Below are 18,429 nucleotides of genomic sequence, written 5' to 3' on the forward strand. Positions count from 1 at the left end.
ATGTACAACTCAACATCCGGGAGTTGTGGGGGCCACACAGTCAGCGAGATAGTTTGCATTTCATAGAACACTTTCCAATTCCATTCTGTACTCTCAGCAAGACTGTGACACACCCATGGTAAGTGAAGTTTGTGCTGAGAGAAGAATCAATTAAAACACGTAAGGTCGGGGACTTCCGCCAAGATGGAGGCACAGGTGAAAGCACTGTACCTTCTCACACAACCAAGTTTAAAAACAACGTTTTAGCAACAAAAACGCAGCCAAACCACAGAAAATTGAACTACACGGAAGTCTGACGACAACGAACCCTTCAGCCAAACCAGTAAGAGGGGCAGAGCCAGCAGCAGAGCGGGGTCGGGCAGGAAAGATCCACCGGACCTACCTGGGCGCGAGACCCAGGTGCGCCAGCAGCCGTGGGCAGATCCCAGGTGTGGAAAAGCGGGCGGACCCACTGAGGGCGCAAGGCAGTGAACTCACTGAGGGCTGATCGCAGTCACACATTAGCACGCAGATAAACCGGTGAAGGAGCGAGCAGTGAGGCAGACCGTGCAGGCCGCAGTGGCGGGAAATGGCAGACCGGACCGACCGCCATTTTCCCTCTCTGACCCCGCCCCCACATGCAGCGTCACAAACCAGCGACCTGGACGCCCCGCCCTGGTGAACAACTAAGGCTCCGCCCCTCAACGTAACAGGCACGAAGGGATCAAAACATGGCTGAAGAACAACTCAGAGCCCCAGAGCCGATAAATCTAAGCGATGAAGAAACAGCCAAACTTTCAGGTGCACAGTTCAAAACACTGGTGATCAGGATGCTCACAGAACTGGTTGCTTTTAATCACAAATAAGAGGATTATATGAAGGCTAAACTAATTGAAATGAATGGAAATGCACAGGAAACCAATAGTAATGGAAAGGAAACTGGGACTCGAATCAAAGGAGTTGACCAGAAAGAGGAAAAAAAAGACTAAATAGAAAAGGATGAAGAAACAAGAATTCAAAAAAATGAGGAGAGGCTTAGGAACCTTCAGGACATCTTTAAACGTTCCAACATCAGAATTATAGGGGTACCAGAAGGGGAAAAGGAACAGCCACCAGTGGAAAACTTATTTGAACAAATAATAAAGGAGAATTTCCCCAATCTGGCAAAGGAAATAGACTTCCAGGAAATCCAGGAAGCTCAGAGAGTCCCAAGAACACACCAAGGCACATCATAATTACATTAGCCAAGATGAAAATGAAGGAGAGAATCCTGGAGGCAGCAAGAGATAAGGGGACAGTCACCTACAAAGGACTTCCCATCAGACTGTCAGCGGATTTCTCAAAAGAGACCTTCCAGGCAAGAAGGGGCTGGAAAGAAGTATTCCAAGTCATGAAATCCAAAGACCTACATCCAAGATTGCTCTATCCAGCAAAGCTTTCATTTAGAATGGAAGGGCAGATAAAGTGCTTCCCAGATAAGATCAAATTCAAGGAGTTCATCATCACCAAGCCCTTATTATATGAAATGTTAAAGGGACTTACCTAAGAAAAAGAAGATAAAAAAAGATGAACAGTGGAAGGACAGCAAACTCACAGTTATTAACAACCACACCTAAAACAAAAGCAAACTAAGAGGACAGCTAGATCAGGAGCAGAACCATAGAAATGAAGATCACATGGAGGGTTAGCAACAGGGGAGTGGGAGAAGGAGAAGGGGGGAGAAGGTACAGAAAATAAGTAGCATAGACGGTAGGTAGAAAATAGATAGGGGGCAGGGCAAGAATAGTATGGGAAATATAGAATCTAAAGAACTTGAGACGTGGTCATAAACTAAAGGGGGGGGAGTGGTGGGGGAGGGGCTGTGCAGGGTGGAGGGGAATGAAGGGGGAAATAGAACAACTGTAATGGCATAATCAATAAAATATATTAAAAAACACATAGGTAAGTAATTTGAGTTAGTTCTCTCTTTTAGTTTTCTTTGGTGGGAACTGTAGTAACTCCTTTTAACTGTTGGCACATTTGTTGATTCCAGATCTTCTTGTATCCATTTCCCATCCTGTAAAGCTTTAATCTCAAGGCTTTTTAGACCCTACGCTAGCTAGGAAGCTGAACACATACAAGTGGCAATTTGGGCTGAGAAGTTTTACTTTCCCTCTGCAAGGTATTTGTGCAGAAAGGTGATTGATTATAGAGGCCGGTGTCACGAAACTCCTAGAACACAGGTGTTTTCAGCTGGGAATGGTGTTTTTCACAGTCTCCTGGTGGTTTTGGTAAAACCCTGACCACTGTCAGACCTTTCAAATCCCTTCTCTATGAATCATCCAAGAGCCCTGAAGGACTGAATTAGACACACAGTGCTACTAGCAGAGGAAGAGAACGCTACTGCAGGGAAGCCTGCCGGGAGTCTCCAACCCCAGAGGCAGTCTGACAGGGGAGCCGGTCCGGCAGTCTCTCCTGAGACCTCACATCCACTCGCACGTCCCCGTCGGGGGGTGAGGAGCGACGCTGGTGGTCAGGGTCTGACACGTGGGGACAGAGGCTGAGTCTGTGCACCGGCCACCCCAGGCTTGTGCAGGGGCCGTGCTCTGCAGGGGCTCCCGAGGACGACACACCCCTCCTGTCTTGTGCACACTGTGGAGTGTTTCAGAGGCTGTCACTTGGAGCAGAGGTGGCCCTCACTCTTCCACGGCCCAGTTACAAGAGTGTGTGTGAAGAAGACAGGTGACTGTCTGTCATTCTCACACGAGGATCTGGAATTTGGTGGACTGCTCCATTTTTTTTTTCTGTTTTGTAAAATGCATAAATGTTTGTTAGAAAAATTTCAGCCATGTCTTTGCTGTAGCTATCTGGAGGAAAACTAAAAAAAACATTGTTTTAAAAAACAATATTTCTGTTAATTTTACTAGAAAGGTTATTTTTGAAGCACTGGTTTGTTAAAACATATTATATAAACATATATAATTAGGAGGTTTATATTTGCTAAAATAGTTTAAAGTGCTTTGTAACAGTTGTCTTTAACTGATGGAGATAAAAGACAATAGATACACTTTATGTATCCTGAGTCTGTGTTAGTGAAGATATGACTGTGATTTATTTAAGTTAATTATAAACTTTATCCTTTACATCAGTGCTTGCCCATTACGTTCACAAGATCGGCTTGCCGAGTCAGCCTTGGCCGAGCCTCTGCGTCCATCCCTGACGAAGCCTGCAGTGCTCGTGGGTGTTTGATCCAGGGACGTGGCTCTCGTGTGCCGTATGAAGAAAAAAGCTGAGAACCTCACATTCGCTGATACTAACGCCACCCCGGAGTACACATGCCCCTCTCTCTAGTTTTCCGAACTCGGTGAACGTTCATTCACGGGGTCTACACAAACCGCTATACCTGTGGCAGGAAATTCTTGTGTCCGGAGGGACCCCTGTGATAAGCTTCTGTGCTGGGCGAAGTCAGGCCACATTCAAAAGAGGTGGGAACCCTAGACTGTACCCTAAGCTTACTTCTCTGCCCCCCCCCCCCCCAAGCTGAAACCCAGCTTGGGCCACCATCATTTCCTGAAGGTCTTACGATACGAGAAGCTCTCCTGCCCGGGCTCATGCGTCCTGCCGCTGTCTCTGAACTTTTTCTCTTCTTCCTTTTCGGCAATGTAGCCTGCTCTCACTTTGAATATGGTGCAAAGAAGAGCTGCCCATTAACTTCCAATTTATTCCTTTCCTAGTGTGATTCTAAAATTTTAATGTCATTCCGTTGAAAGGGTTGTCCCCGTGACAAAATCATGCTGCCGGGTAACATTCATTTTATTAAAAGGGAAACTGTCGGGAAAGAAAAGCAATTCGAGCTACAGAAGGACTATGCTTCCTGTATAAGATCGACTCCAGAAAAGTTGTATGAAAAATATTTGTCTATTGCATCATTTTTTTCTGCCGACTTTTATTATAATTTTAGAGGTGTGCTCCTACAGAAAATAGTTTTGCTTCAGCATATCATTACAAAAATCACACTAAGGAACTCAATATTCATTTCAAGGACTATTTTGCATTTGTCAAATGCCACCTCTATATATCGAATTTCCCCTTATGGTTGGTGCAGTGAATAAGTAATCGAAATAATTTTACACATGCATTCACTGCAAAGTACATAGGCCATAAAATATAGAAGGGCTAATTTTCACTTCATTATGATTGGCCTCTGAAAATATGACTGTTGAAACAGCACATTGCCCGTGTTCCCATTCCATGCATTTTGTGGAACACCCTGGCCGCGTGAGCATACTTTTCATTTGCTTTCACAGCGACCAGCAATTCCTGATTTGCATTTAGTGTTAAGGTCTTGTCAGTGCAGCTCAGATTCTCCAGTAACTGATTATAAAAAGTTAAGCTCTTCTACCTGTGTGTGGGCAGAGGGCCTGAACAGATACTTCTCCAAAGGGGACCTACGGATGGCCAACAGACATATGCAGGGATGCTCAACATCACTAGTCATCAAGCAGAAGTACATTAAAACCACAATGAGATGTCGCCTCACACCTGTCAGAAAGGCTACCATCAATAAATCAATAAACAAGTGCTGGTGAGGACGTGGAGAAAAGGACACCTTCATGAACTATTGGTGGGGCTGCAGGCTGGTGCAGCCACTGTGGAAAGCAGGGTGGAGATTTCTCAAAAATTTAAAAGTGAAACTACCATATGACCTAGCAATTGCTCCTCTGGGTATTTATAAAAAAATCTAAAACACCAATTTGAAGAGATATACACACCCCTAGGTTCACTGCAGCGTTATTTACAACAGCCGAGATATGCAAGCAACCTAAGTGCCTGTCAGCAGATGAACGGATCAAGAAGCTGTAATACATACACACAATGGAATGCCACTCAGCCATAAAAAGAATGAAATCTTGCCATTTGCAACAGCATCGATGGACCTAGAGGGCACTATGCCAAGTGAAATAAGTCAGACAGAGAAAGACAAATACCATCATTTCACTTACATGTGGACTCTAACAAAGCGGAAACAAACTTAAAGATACAGAAAACAAAGAATGGTTGCCAGACGGGAGCGGGGTTGGAGGGCTGAGTGAAACAGGTGAAGGGATTAAGAAGTACGGATTGGCAGTTATAAAAACAGGCGCGCGGATGCTAACTGCAGGTGTAGGGAACTCAGTCCACAACACTGTGATAACGAGGTGTGGTGTGAGATGGGTCCTGGACTCAACCGGGGGGATCATTCCCTGCAGTACGTAAATGTTTACTGTGTTGTAACCCTTAAGCCGATACAATATTGCATGTCGGCCGTGCTGGAAAAACAGAAGAACAAATGAACAAGTAACACTCATACTACCAATGTCATCATCAGCTAAGCTCATTGTAAATGTTTTTAAAGGTCCTTTTTAGTGACGGGTCTCAAAATAGCCTTATCACATGGACACATGTAAACCCAAAGGGTCTACACCTGAAACCACAGCTGTGGCATGTTCTCCTAAAGTTTTTCATGAACACCTTCAGTCTGAATGAAGGAAAGAAAATGTTAGACCTTAAGCAGAGGCAGCGTTACCACGATGCTAATGGAACCTGGGCCGCAGGGGTTCTCCCGTTTGTGGGTCCCTTTCAAGGCCCCGAAGCTCATTTTGTCTTCTTTTTTAGAATGAAGGAGCTAGAATTATACATGTTCTAGATCCCTCTAAGATTCTATCATTATTTTAGATTTTATCCCAGTATTTTACAATCAAAGTATGAAAAATACTGACAATACTACAATCAAAGTAATGAAAAATACTGACACACTTACTCAAAAAATGTCGTCCACCCGGTTTCGTCACTTTTGGTGGCCAGGAGGCCACTGTTGCCGTGGTAGGTGAACAACACCAGCTCCAGCCCCTGCGCGGTCATGCTCTTCAAACAGCCGTTCGTTCCGATGGTCAGCCATATCACTTGGTTATCCGGGGACACCACTCGGACGGGCATCCGATTCGGGTCCCGCCTGATTCGGAGGGTATTGCCGTTGCTGTCGGTCACCGCAGTGATGTCATTATCGTTGCTGTAGCTGAAGTTGTACAGGTAGTCGCCAGTGACCAGACTCAGGGTGTACTGGTGGGTGCCATTGATGTCGAAGATGTAGAGTTCTTGATCAGTGGGCGAGGCAACTTCGTAGAAGTTCATAGAGTTAAGGAAAGGCTTGTTCTTTGACACGGCCCGGATGCGAATGTTCCCTAGATCCGCGATGTACAGGGTGCCGTCGGGAGACGCCGCCAGGGACGACGGGGCGCTGAGCTTAGCGTCTTTGGCGTAGCCATCGCCGCTCTGGTAGCAGTCGCAGTTGGCATCGTTTTTGCAGTCACACTCGGAAGGTATGCCAGCGACCAGAGAGATCTCCCCGTCCGTCGTGACCTGCCTTATGCGGTTAATTTTCTTCTCATCGGTTTCCGTGATGTACAGGACCCCGCTGTAGGACACAGCGATGGCGGTGGCCGACTCCAGCGTCGTCTGAACCGCGTGCTTCCCCACGGAATACTCCACTCCTGGCACCTGACAGTGCATGGGCCGCCCAGCGGCGATGCGCACCTGCCGGTTCTCGGTGATCTGCAGCACGACGTTGTTGTCCAGGACGTAGATGGAGTTGTCCATGGGGTTAATGGCGAGGTCGGTGGGCCACTCCAGACGCACCTTCATCAGACAGGAAACGGTCCGGTTAGTCAGTTCCTGCACCGCAGTTAATGTGCCAGAAGAGTGAATGAGACCATTTTGGGGGAATTACCCTTAATTTGATAAACTGTTTTAAAATTGTTTTCTGATTAGCTACAGTAAACTAAACTTGAGAAGTTGGAGTGGAAACAAATGCAGGGAACAGCATTTTGTTTAACAGTGCAGCTGACGGAAAGATTTGCCAGTGAATGCCAAATAGCTAATGACTCGCTAAGGAGAGAGCCACAGCTATCAATGAGGTATGAACACAGGCGCCTTCTAGCAGTAATGGCCGCCCGATGTCAGGGCTTTCTGCGACGTCAGCCCATTTGTGTTCCATGGTGCTTTTAGGAAAGCCAATAGTAAAGTTCCCAATTGTACACGTAAGTCCCTTGGGACTAATCACATGGGTTCTCTCTGCTCCCCAAGGAGCTTATGCAATCAAAAGATTAGAGAGTTAAGTAAACAGTTCTGTTCTTTTTGGAATATCTTCGAGCTGCCACTTTCCTGGTCTTTTATGTCTCATGCTTAGCATTTCCTAGTGATAATTGTTCTGTATCTCACTGAACTTATCAAATGCAGAACTACAGAAGAAAATAACTGTTTGGCAGCTCCTGAGCTACATCTGAATGGAACAGCTGGATCACATTGTCTCCCACACAGGACATGTGTGGTTGAACGCAGTGCCCCCCCCCCCCCGTCAGCCGACACTGGGACTACCTGGCTGATGTGCATGCTTGTGTCACAGGTTAGAGGTCTGGCTGACGTCAGATCGTTAGAGCCCAGGAGAGTCGAGATGATTCCATTCTGATCAACTTTTCTGATCATGGTTCCATCCACAAAGTAGATTAATCCATTCTTATCAATCGCCATTCCTTGATCCAAGAAAGAGAAGGAAGTGTTAGTTCGTTTTCAAAAATGGTTACTTTGATTGAACTTTTACGCCCATCACCAAACCCGGCATTTAAGCCCAGTGACAACGTGGGCGCTAGGTGGCAGGTAGGACTGCAGACTGCTAAAACGTTAGGAAAAACCCAACACAGGCACATTTACAATACAAACGCATGTAAAATTGTAAGAAAGAAATAACCCAGATTCGTAAGAATTCCCACTTTGTGTGTGAATCAGATACTTGGGACTTGTATTTTAAATATAAACTCAGAATATCTGTATAATGTTGTTGCCTGCAAATGATAGAAATAGGTCAAATTCGGTTACACTGAACTTAGAGTAACTAGTATATTCTAACAAAAATAGATCTAAGCCAAGGTTAGGGTTTTGTTGACCTTGTTACAGTGAAATTTGCTATTATGAATAATTCAGCACAACAAATACTTTTTTCCAGTCCTTGTTCACACAATTGTTGCTAGCTATAATGAAAAATAATAAAGCCCTCAACCAAAAAAACACTGAAATGAATGGCATAATACATGAGCAAGGAGTCAGTCCCAACTGGTTTAAAAGCTAGAAACCTTTATCACATAGAATTTTAGCCCTTGTTACCTCCAGAAATTCCTCACAGCAAGCATTTTTTCCCATGGCATAGAAACAAAAGTTTAATAGCTCCAAGCTGGGCAAGGGCTAATAGGGTTGCTTAGTGATGGTTTTTAAAGAGGCTTGGGACCCATTGAAGACAAAGAAATTCCGGGACAATGAAAGAATTTGGGCACTTCTCTGACGTTTAACAGGATGTGACCTGAATAACAGAGAGTAGCTGCTTTATTCTTCAAAAAGTTGAAAAAAGTGGAATGACAATAAAAAATACCAAGAACCCAATATTTACTGTAAAATCAACTTAGGATTCTAGCAGTTTCAGGCTAAACGGCTTTTGCCAACACTAGGTGTGAGACAGCATTCCAGTACACAGCTGGGCATAAGAGGTTAGACTCAGCATTATACACAATCAGGCGCTAACTCGATTTTCTCCCCCCTTTTTTTAAATAAAAGAATCCCCAAATTGGTAAATGTCAGTACCTTTGGGACTCATGAGCGTGGCTTCCACAGCCTTCCCCCCATCCCCGCATCTGGCTTCGTCGAACGGAAGGCATTGCTCCCCTGTCCCTGCCACGACTTCAGCATTTTTGGTCAAGTCTTTCGCCCCCGTCAGCGACTTTGGGCGGTAAATTCTGCGGGTGTTGGTGTCCGAAACATACAAGTCCCCTGTGACCGGATCGGTGGCGAGGTAGTATCTGTGAGCTGGGTTACTGCTGTAAGGAAGGGTCAGACGTCAGCACCAGGACAGAGTCACTCCTGACACGCAGTGGGACTGCAAGCACAACCGGAGTTTAGGGCTCAGCCCGATGTGAGAAACCGGCTGCAGAGCGTAACCCATCCATTACCGGGCGTGGGAAGAAAAGCAGCGAGTTCAACCATGGCCTGTGAGAAACACTTAATGGAACCGGCAGCAACCTCTGATAGGACTGGTTTCTGTCCTTGCCTGTTGCTGAGGATTTGAATATTTATTTATTTTTTAAAAATATTTAAAAATCTATTTTTAGAGAGAGGGGAAGGGAGGGAGAAAGAGGAGAGAAACATCAATGTGTGGTTGCCTCTCATGCACCGCATACTGGGGATCCGTCCTGCAACCCAGGCACGTGCCCTGACTGGGAATTGAAACAGCGACCCTTTGGTTCACAGGCTGGCGCTCAATCCACTGAGCCACAGCAGCCAGGGCTGAATATTGATTAAAACAGTCATCTTAAAAATAATTATTTTTAGAAGGCGATACATTTCTAGCCCAAAACACCGAAGCAAGTTCTCTGAATCTTTTTGGTCTGATGCAAAGCCATTTAATCACTGCCCTTGAGTGACAGACACACTTTTTGCTCCGGGAGAAGGGGGAGGGTACAGCTGTCTCCCCCTTGGCTGAAGTCCAATCTCTGGGTCATTTCACTTGCCCCTCATTGCAGGGGTTTTCCTGCTTCCTCCCCATAAAACTCAATCCAACCGAGAACACCTGCCCCTCAACCACACGTAGCCCTGTGTCTGTCTTGGCTGCTGTGTCCTAATCCAGCACAGTCACCTGATGCAGTCACCACGTGTCTCCCGAGCTATGGGGTTAAATACCAAGATGAGGATTTCCAGTGCAGGTGGCTACCAGAGTGCGTCAGAATGGCGGGTCCATCAGCTTTATGTTTAAAGTCTGTGCACGAGGTCTCTCCAAAACCCGTGCATTATGCATTTGTGAGATGCGAATATTGGTTCACAAAACATAGTCCCTCGGTTTTAGAACTACAAAGTGGAGCAAACATATAATATTTTGAGTCCCGTTCCCTGTAACAAATGGTAGGACCAACAGTGTCAACACATGGACTAGTTATGACAGCTCCCTACACGCAGCCCCACCTTTTTAGAATTAATGTAATTTTGAACCACGTGCAAATAGTGCTTCCTAAACGTAATTCTAAAAAGAGGGGAAGGTGTCCCTTGTTGGGACGCCTTCTAAAAGAGGGTGTCCCAACAAGGATATCAGTCACCAGACAGGAATCTAGCAAGTCCCATGTACCTCCTGGTGCCAACCTTGGTTTTACTGACTCTTGTCTCTCACCCTCTCTCTCCACACGCGTGTGCGTGCACGCACACACACACATTATATGCTTCTTTCCACGTATCTTCTGTGTGTCTCTCTAAAATGTGTGGTATCGATCTACCTCTATGAAAGTGTTTATTCTAAATAACAGTGTGGCTGTTTTTCTCATTACGTGGTAGGTTCTAACAAGGCAATTCTCACTGCTCTTCCTTTTCAGTGGTGGCAAGGACTTTATCGCTCCTGTTAGAGGCCATTGCTAAAATAACAGGGAGCCCACATTGGTGGAGACCCGCCGTGGCCCCTCGGCCGTGATGTTGCTGACACAGAGAAACACTGAGAACATCAAGGCCTGACGCCTTCCAATTTGATTTCTCATCTTGAATATCTTTCAGGGATAAGGGACAGATTAGAGCGAGAGGCCTTGTGTGTGCAAATACGTGTGAAAGGGTGAACAGTCAAAGGAAGAACTCATAAAGGGAGGCAAGTCATTTGAAATAAAAACATTTCAGAACTTCTGGGTTATGCCAAATGATCAAACTTGCTGTGCTAAGTGTTATTATATCATTTCCCCAAGATGCCTGGCATTTTAAATGCAGCAAGACAGACTGTGCTCTGTAATGTGGCAGTTTATTACTTTGTAATGAAGTGAAAGTCACATATCAATATAAAGATTCAGAACAACATTACAGACGTTCCTCCCCCTCCCCCAGAGACAGTCTGATGTTCACAGACATGGTCTTTCAGGCACCTGTAGCGGGTGACAGAGTTGCGACCCCACCCGGCTGGGTTGGCTTCGGAAGACACAGCACTGGAGAAACATCTCTAGGGTTCCCTCACGCTGTGATTATATGCCAATTATGAGTGATCGTATATTCGTAATGAGTGCACGCACATTTATCAGTATTTTTGGTCAGGTGTGTATACCTATGAGCGTGACTTCTCAACCAGACTGCTTGTGTTTGAACCCTCGCTTTGTCACTACCTGTGTGACCTTGGGCAGGTTATGTAACTGTCCTGTCTCCGGTTCCTTCCCCGCGAGGTGATAATAATCACCCACATTCCACGGGCCGCTCGGAGGGAGACAGGCACCAACGCCGGTGAGACAGGGCTACCACATAGCCCCCAACAAGCGTGAGCTATTCTCGTATCTGCTTCGGTCTGATCTACACTGGACAACATTCTCGTGACAGCGCTCATTTTGAGAAAAATAGCCACGGACTTCTCAGCGGCCAGCTGGAGGAGCCGTGGCATGCTCTTCAGCTGTGACGTGTGAGTTTTCTTGGTGCGAAAATCATGGACAGACATGTGAGGGGCATAAGCTGTGCCTTTCTTGGCGTCCGCGTTACCCCAGTGGGACAGCGGCGTGGCAGTGTCCGACACGGTGCTGCTGGCTGCTCTCTCCTGTCCTGATGCCTCTCCTTCTTTGAAGATGGAAATTTCCAAACCAAGCAACAGAGGTCAATGGTTTTACAAATGTCTGCCGATGAAAGTTCTAGTTTTGCATTCCTCTATTGTCCAGAAGACCTAACGTGGAGGAGCGTGTGACCCCAGGGCAGCAAAACGTGGCCCACAGAAGCATCCGCAGGCATGGACTGAGTCTTTGCCCCCCAGGGCAGCCGCCCACAGCTGCTTGTCAGGGCCTGCCCCTCTGAAACGAGGAGAGGGATCCAACCTGAAGCACTAAAAAACAAAAAAGCAACCCCCCCCAAACAAAACACCAAAAACCAGAATGACAAAACAAACTCGTGACCTTGGAAATGTTTTGTTGACAACCTGGCGGCTGAGGAGCTCTGAGCTTATTATTGGCAAAGGGCCTGAGATTCCTGACGGGGTGAGCTAGTGCTTACTCTCACCTCGGGAAAGGCCAAGCCCCAGACAGGCCAGTGTGTGGGTGCAGATGGGTGGGGAGTTTTTAGATCATAACTGACCTCGTGTGAAAACGTGTGGCAACCCCGCCTGGGAACAGACTGCTGGTAGCTGGACGACCATTCCGTGTGACTGACTGAAGTTTCGACTCAGAGAAGCAAAATCAAATGGAGCTCAAGGTTCGACCTTTGGAACACTGCACCTTGACTCTTAACTCCTCCAGAACTGCCCTAGACGACCACCATCACCCAGCCGTTGGCTCCAAGGTTTTACTCGTTCAGACACAACCAGGGGCAAACGCAGATGAGATTTGCTCACATTGTGCTACAACTCAGCCTCTCGGACTAGACAAGTAGCAGCAAAGAATGAGCCATAATCAGCACTTTTATCTTTTTAGTTGGAAACTGTGTGTGGCCTTCAGAACACAAAACATTTGAAGAAGCATAAATTATATTTATACATAGAAGTAAGCTATCTATTTCCTGGCTACTCACACTCGGTTGACATTATTGAGAGCAGGGCTTTGGGGGTGTGATATTTCTGTGTCCGCTTGACTTTCTTAAATATTAAGTCAAGAGAAAGTGCTGAATCAAGTTTTTATAATTTGTATCCAAACTTTAATTGCTTCCGTTTCACAGACCAGTGACCAGCCTTCCTTTGATCTTTTAATTGGCAATATAAAATTCACAGCGTTGATTTTTAGACCTACATGTTTAAATGCCCCTTGGCTGGTATTAGTTAATTAATTTAAGTTCCTTTCTTTGGAACTTTTAAGAATTGGAACAGGGATGAGCTAAAATTTGCTACCTATAAAAAGGGTTTGTTAGCAAACTAATACTTGAAGCATCACAGGGAGAGATTTTAGCATATTTAAGAGAAACTTATTGTTTAAGCATTTCAGAAGCTTCTACTTGTATAAAAAATTTAACATGTTGATTGAGCAGCATTTGTATCTGTTCATTAAAGCGCAGCTAGCTACTTTTATTTGACATAATATCCCAGTAGTTCTTATTATCTTGGGCATGACAGGATACTCTGAATTTTAAAATAGTAAGACTGCATTTTGATATTTATCAATGAACATTTTTATTAACTAGTCCCCTACTAGTCCAGTTAATGAGGCTGTTGATAGTGTGTGAAACACAGGAAGAGGACCGGAAGCATTTTTATATTTCACTGAGTCATGAACAATGGACTGTCCTGGTCATTTCTACAGATGTTGACCGTTGTTCAATTTACTTTTCTTCCTGTCCCCCACTTGGATGTCTTTCGTGACTTTTATACTAGCCAGGGAAGGAGGGGTAAGGAGCAAGCCAGGCAGGGTCCCACCAGCCAGGGAGGGAAAATGATCTTGGGGGCGGGGGGGGAGAAGAGGAAAAAGCACCTAAAAAGAATTTTCATTTTTTAAGCTAAATCGAGAAGTTCCAGTGTGCTCCAGTATCTTGGTTTCGTGTAATCAATTAACTAATCAATCAAAATTTTGATAAACGGGTGATGAAGCTAACGGAATCTCCGTTTTTGTCAATAATTTTTGTCATCTGATGACTGGGGCTCAAAAACGTCGGACATTTTCTGTGTCACCCTGTTCCTTGTCGCCCATGCATGGTGTCTCCATTCCCCGAGCTTCTTCAGCCTATCGGCTGGCTTCCTTCATTGACAGCCCCGCTCTTTCAGGCACCTGGCATCTCACGGTTTTCTCAGTCATCGTCAAACCAGCCCGAACACGGGCACCAGGGTCATCTCCCTACAAGGCCATGTGCGTGTGCCGCCATCACGCACAAGATCGGGAAATGGCTTCCTGCTGTGTCCGTCACCCTGACAGGGAAGAGTCCCTCCTCAGAGCACGCAGGGTCCTCAGCAACCTGGCCCTCACCTGCCTCTCTCCCTGAACTCCTCATTATTGCCAATGAGTCCCCACTCACATCCAGGTGGGTCTAAGACCTCTCGCCACATCTGTTCACCGCTCTCCCAGACCTCGATGACCTGACCTGCTCTCTGCTCTTGCATCCTGACTGCACCCTCCTCTCTCCCGGCTGTGCCACCCCGGCAGAGTGTAGCTTTTCACCTTCATCAAATACTAACCCTGGGAGGGACCATTTCCTCACCACACTGCCACCTCCCAGTGACGCCCCCATCCCCAGAATTACACTGTCCCAGCAGAAGCTGTGGGTATGATCAAACGTCAAAGAATGATATTGGTACTTTTAATCCGCTGCATGTCTATCTCCTCTCCACGACTCCACTGTTCAGTTCTGAGAGCACAGACCTGGTCTGCTACGACAGCTTGTCAAAGTGCCCAGCACAGGGTAAGTGACCAGGGACGGTGGCTTTAGTAACCACAGACATCAATACAAAACCCAAGCTGTGCATGTACATGCATGGCACACACGTGAAGCCAGGATGACATACAGAGGAAAAAGGGGACAGAAGATCATGAGAGAAGGGTTACAATGAGTATCACTGCCAAACACCATGAGTTAGTACATCATGAGTTCATTTTATAAAGTGTTGTTAATAATAATGCAGCTCTAAGTGCATAGATTTTTTCCTGAGAAAGAAATTATAGTGCCAATTAACGTGTCAAATGATTATGAAATAAAGCTAGCGTTTTGAATACCCAGGGAGTTACCCCGTGGAAACCTAGCCATTTGGAGCCATAGACACTGGCTGTGGTACAGGGGAAAGAACACTCTTTTCGGCTTGGTTCAAATCTCTGCTCCTCATCTCTGCATTCTGTATCTCAGGGAAGACATGGGAGCTCCTTGGGCCCCAGCTTGTCCCGTGTAGCCCCAGGCCTGTGGTGTGGCCCTGCAGTCCTGCAGTGTGTGTGTGGGGAGGATCTGGCAGCGTGCCTGGCGTGCAAGAGGCCTGCTCGTTAAAAGGCAGCTGCTTTGATCGCTTTTCTGCAGCGCCTCCAGCTTTTCCACAGTGAGCAGCAGTGGGTGCCTGTTTGTCTTTCCACTTCCCTCCACAGCTACGAAGAAGGCAAGGCCAGAACAGTTTGGATGTTCTGCTGCGGTTTCTCACAGCCCAGCTCTGCGCGTGCAGGAGTCTGGAGCAATTTTAATCTCAGCACGTGGCTGAACTGCTCACTGGCAGTGCCAGCCAGATCCACGGGGGACCTGGAGAGGGGGTCCTGGGCCCCTGCCTGGTCCCAGTGACATGTAGCAGCCACCCATTTTTTCCAGGAGAACTTTGGATTTGATTTCCTGGTTGTCAACCTCTTTAACAACAGTTTAAGTGGGTTACGTTGCCATACTAATCTCAGGAAGCCAGGTGAACTACTGCACATGTTCCCATCCGATACCATTTCGTTAGGTGTTGTTGGAATGGCCAGACTGGATCGAGCACATCCAATCTGTCTTGCTCTTCGCTGGCTTTAATTTAAAACAAGTGGTTTCCCCCTTTCTGCTCCCTGGAAGAACGTTTTTAGTGGAAAGCGTCCTTACATGAGCTCTTCCCGTATCTGCCCCAGCTATGCCTACACAGCAAACAGAGTCTGGGAAGTTTTGGGGTCTCTGCATCTGCTTCACCTGGATTCATCCGGGGCTCAGAGGGAAAGTCCTCCCCCCCAAACGGAAGTCAACCGAAGCACTACTGCTTCAAACTCCATTGTGGTAACTCTCTCAACCCAAGGCAAATATAAACTACAGCAGTGACGGACTTACCAGGAAGTTAATAGATTTACCAGGAACTCGTTTGAGTTCCTTCCAAGTCCAGCTATGGCTCTGGCAACAAGTTCACACCATCTTGGGTTTTTTAAAAACTTGCCAAAGTAAAAATATTTTGAGACTCTTTTCTTTGAGTAGAGTTCCCTCTACTGAATAAGCTTTGGGCCCAATAACCCAGGAGCTGCCTCGGCTGTTGGCCAAAGTAAACTCTCCCGTGCTTCCAGTTTTGTTCTGGTCCATGTGGCTTAGATGATGCGAGTCAGGAACTACAGTTTAGGAATATTTTTTTGTTATACAAAGATGTTCATTATAATAATTTTGGGGAATCAAAATTTACTTATTGACTTGAAAATACTTTTCAGATTCCATTACACGATATAATTTGCAATCTATCACATAATGTTCGTTCTTTAAGTGGTTTTAATTCCTTAGACGTTCTGTGATACCGAGTTCCCCCTCTCATGACAAAAGGGTGACAGGAAAAAATGTCAGAGAATCAGAGTGGAATGAGAAAAGAACGTTTGAAATATGCAATAGCCCTTAAGCAAGATGCTTACCTATGTCTAAAATCTTTATTTCTTGGTGGAAGCAGATAAAGAAGGTGAAAAAAAGCACAGTTAGAAAAGGCTTCTAAAGTATAATGAGTTGAATACTGAGATCTTAATTCTTTGTATGGAGAATTGCCAACTAAAGCAGCAATAACACTGGAAATACACTTTGTAGGTCAAGGCTTCTCAAATAATTTACAGAACAGAATGATTCTGATAATCACATTTAAATGAACAAGGCAAAGACAACAATTTGTTACTTTAATTATTGACATTATGGCTACTAATATAGGGAAATAATTGTAGGAAAATATTTTATGCCTTAATTTCAAACACTGAAATAAAAGACTACCAGTATATATCACGTGATTATTTATTCTAGAGACAACTAAAGAGACCTAAATATCATAATTCTATCCTACCAGAGAATAGAACACTCACTGGAATTGGTGAGATATTTTATATACTACTTGACTTCATACTTGTTTATATATTTACGGCAACATATATACTCATATGTGTTGTGCTTTTCCTAACTTTATAATCAAAATGAACCTTTTTTTCTAGGGAGAATTTTAAACACTGGCAAGGCATGTTTAAATAAATACATTAGGACATTACATTTACCATTTTTTCCCCACAAAAGGCATGTTTAGTTTTCATTAAAATCCCAAATGAAGGAAAGACATACCTCAGTTCTAAAACACTCGTTACGTTTCCGGAAGGGAATATCCGGCGGACGTAGTTGAAATCCCCCACATACAGACTGCCATCGATTCCACAGGCCAACGCCACGGGGGCCAAGAGTTTATTACCGTCCGCTTGGCCGTTGCAGCTGGGGCACGAGATGCTGCGCCTCCGCCCATTGCCCATGATGCTGCTGACCACCGGGGGCTGCTGGGAGATAAACTGGTTTTCCCCATTCCCCTTGTACAGTATGCCTACAAGAAATGAAACACATTTTTTCTCACAATGCAAAGTGTAAAGATGAAAAGCAAAGAGGTTCACTGGAGATCGAACTTCAATTTAGTGCTAGTTAGGCTCGGCCCGGAGAGACTTTTCTTTAAAGTTCTGTTGGAAAACATTCCATTCAATCACCTACTGGAAAATATCGTATGTCAAATACATAGACTATCCATGAAAAAAGCTGTCTGTTAGGAATTTAAAGAATGGCCTGTGAAAGAAACAAAGGGAGAACAAGAAAAATTGAAAACCCACATTCTCCACATCAGTGATTCTCAAACCTGGCTGCACATTGGCACCCACTGGGAAGCTGTAAAAAAATTACTGATGCTGGGATCTCACCGACTGACTTGGTGTGGGGGCAGCCTCGGCACTGTGATTCTAGAGAACTCTCCAGAAGATCCGAATATCAACCAAGTTGGAGACCGTGTTCTAAATCATGTTCTTTAGGGACGAACAAGTTTACCTGACTGCTAAATGATGCTGAAAATATTCTAAATTAATCCAGTTAGTAAAATGCACACTGTAATATGAATTTCTTCTTCCTTAAGAGTTCATCATTTTTTTAAGTTAAAAATACTTTATGGAAAACACAGTTAGACCGTATATAGCAGACTTCCATTATTCTGCAATACTATCAAAGAATATTCTTCATGCTTATACTTTTGTCTGATATAAGAAGGCATGTTTAAAATTTCAAACATAAAGAAACTGTTGTGGAAGGGCTAATTAATTATTCAAAGTGATTCTGCTTTATGGCATGAAAGTGTCAATGATATTTTAAGAGGACAAAATGCCAATCTGTTTCCTTATGACTGTCAATGAAAATCTGGGAACAAATTCCAAATGAATACAAAGTATTTTCGTAGTTAGAAAGTAGGTTTGGGTCGAGAGTCTAATTTTAGTCATCTATCATGGCCGCGGCGCACAGATTAATGGCTCCATTCTTGTCTCGCATCACTGCCCCGTCAGCTGTCATTGTTCCACACACACTTCGTGACCCTTCTCAATGTGTCGTCTGCATAAACCACCTGCTGCTTTGACCTGAGGGCTGTACACACAGTCGTTACCGACTGTGCTACATCACAAAGCGGTTCTCCAAGCCAACGCTTATATTATTTAGCAGGTGAACTATGAAGAGAACCAGTCCCGTGAAAGTGCACCAGGAAACTTGAGAAAGTGTATTTTCCTTCCACTTTGG

The 18,429-nt window shown here is 45.1% G+C and overlaps 1 protein-coding gene across 4 annotated transcripts in view; it reads right to left on the reverse strand.

The window, feature by feature from the left end:
- The window catches only part of TENM3 (teneurin transmembrane protein 3), a 558,635-nt gene that overhangs the window by 33,757 nt on the left and 506,449 nt on the right, over window positions 1-18,429 (reverse strand). For all 4 annotated transcript variants that reach the window (XM_053659855.1, XM_053659853.1, XM_053659856.1 and 1 more), the window contains 4 exons: window positions 16,957-17,206; window positions 8,626-8,858; window positions 7,372-7,526; window positions 5,759-6,633 (listed from right to left, as the gene is read on the reverse strand). In XM_053659855.1, coding sequence (XP_053515830.1) covers window positions 5,759-6,633; window positions 7,372-7,526; window positions 8,626-8,858; window positions 16,957-17,206 — 1,513 coding nt within the window. The remainder of the gene's footprint in view (window positions 1-5,758; window positions 6,634-7,371; window positions 7,527-8,625; window positions 8,859-16,956; window positions 17,207-18,429) is intronic.

This window comes from Artibeus jamaicensis, unplaced genomic scaffold, assembly GCF_021234435.1.
Source record: "Artibeus jamaicensis isolate MK-2021 breed Jamaican fruit bat unplaced genomic scaffold, CSHL_Jam_final scaffold_833, whole genome shotgun sequence".
In the NCBI taxonomy this organism is placed as follows: domain Eukaryota; kingdom Metazoa; phylum Chordata; class Mammalia; order Chiroptera; family Phyllostomidae; genus Artibeus; species Artibeus jamaicensis.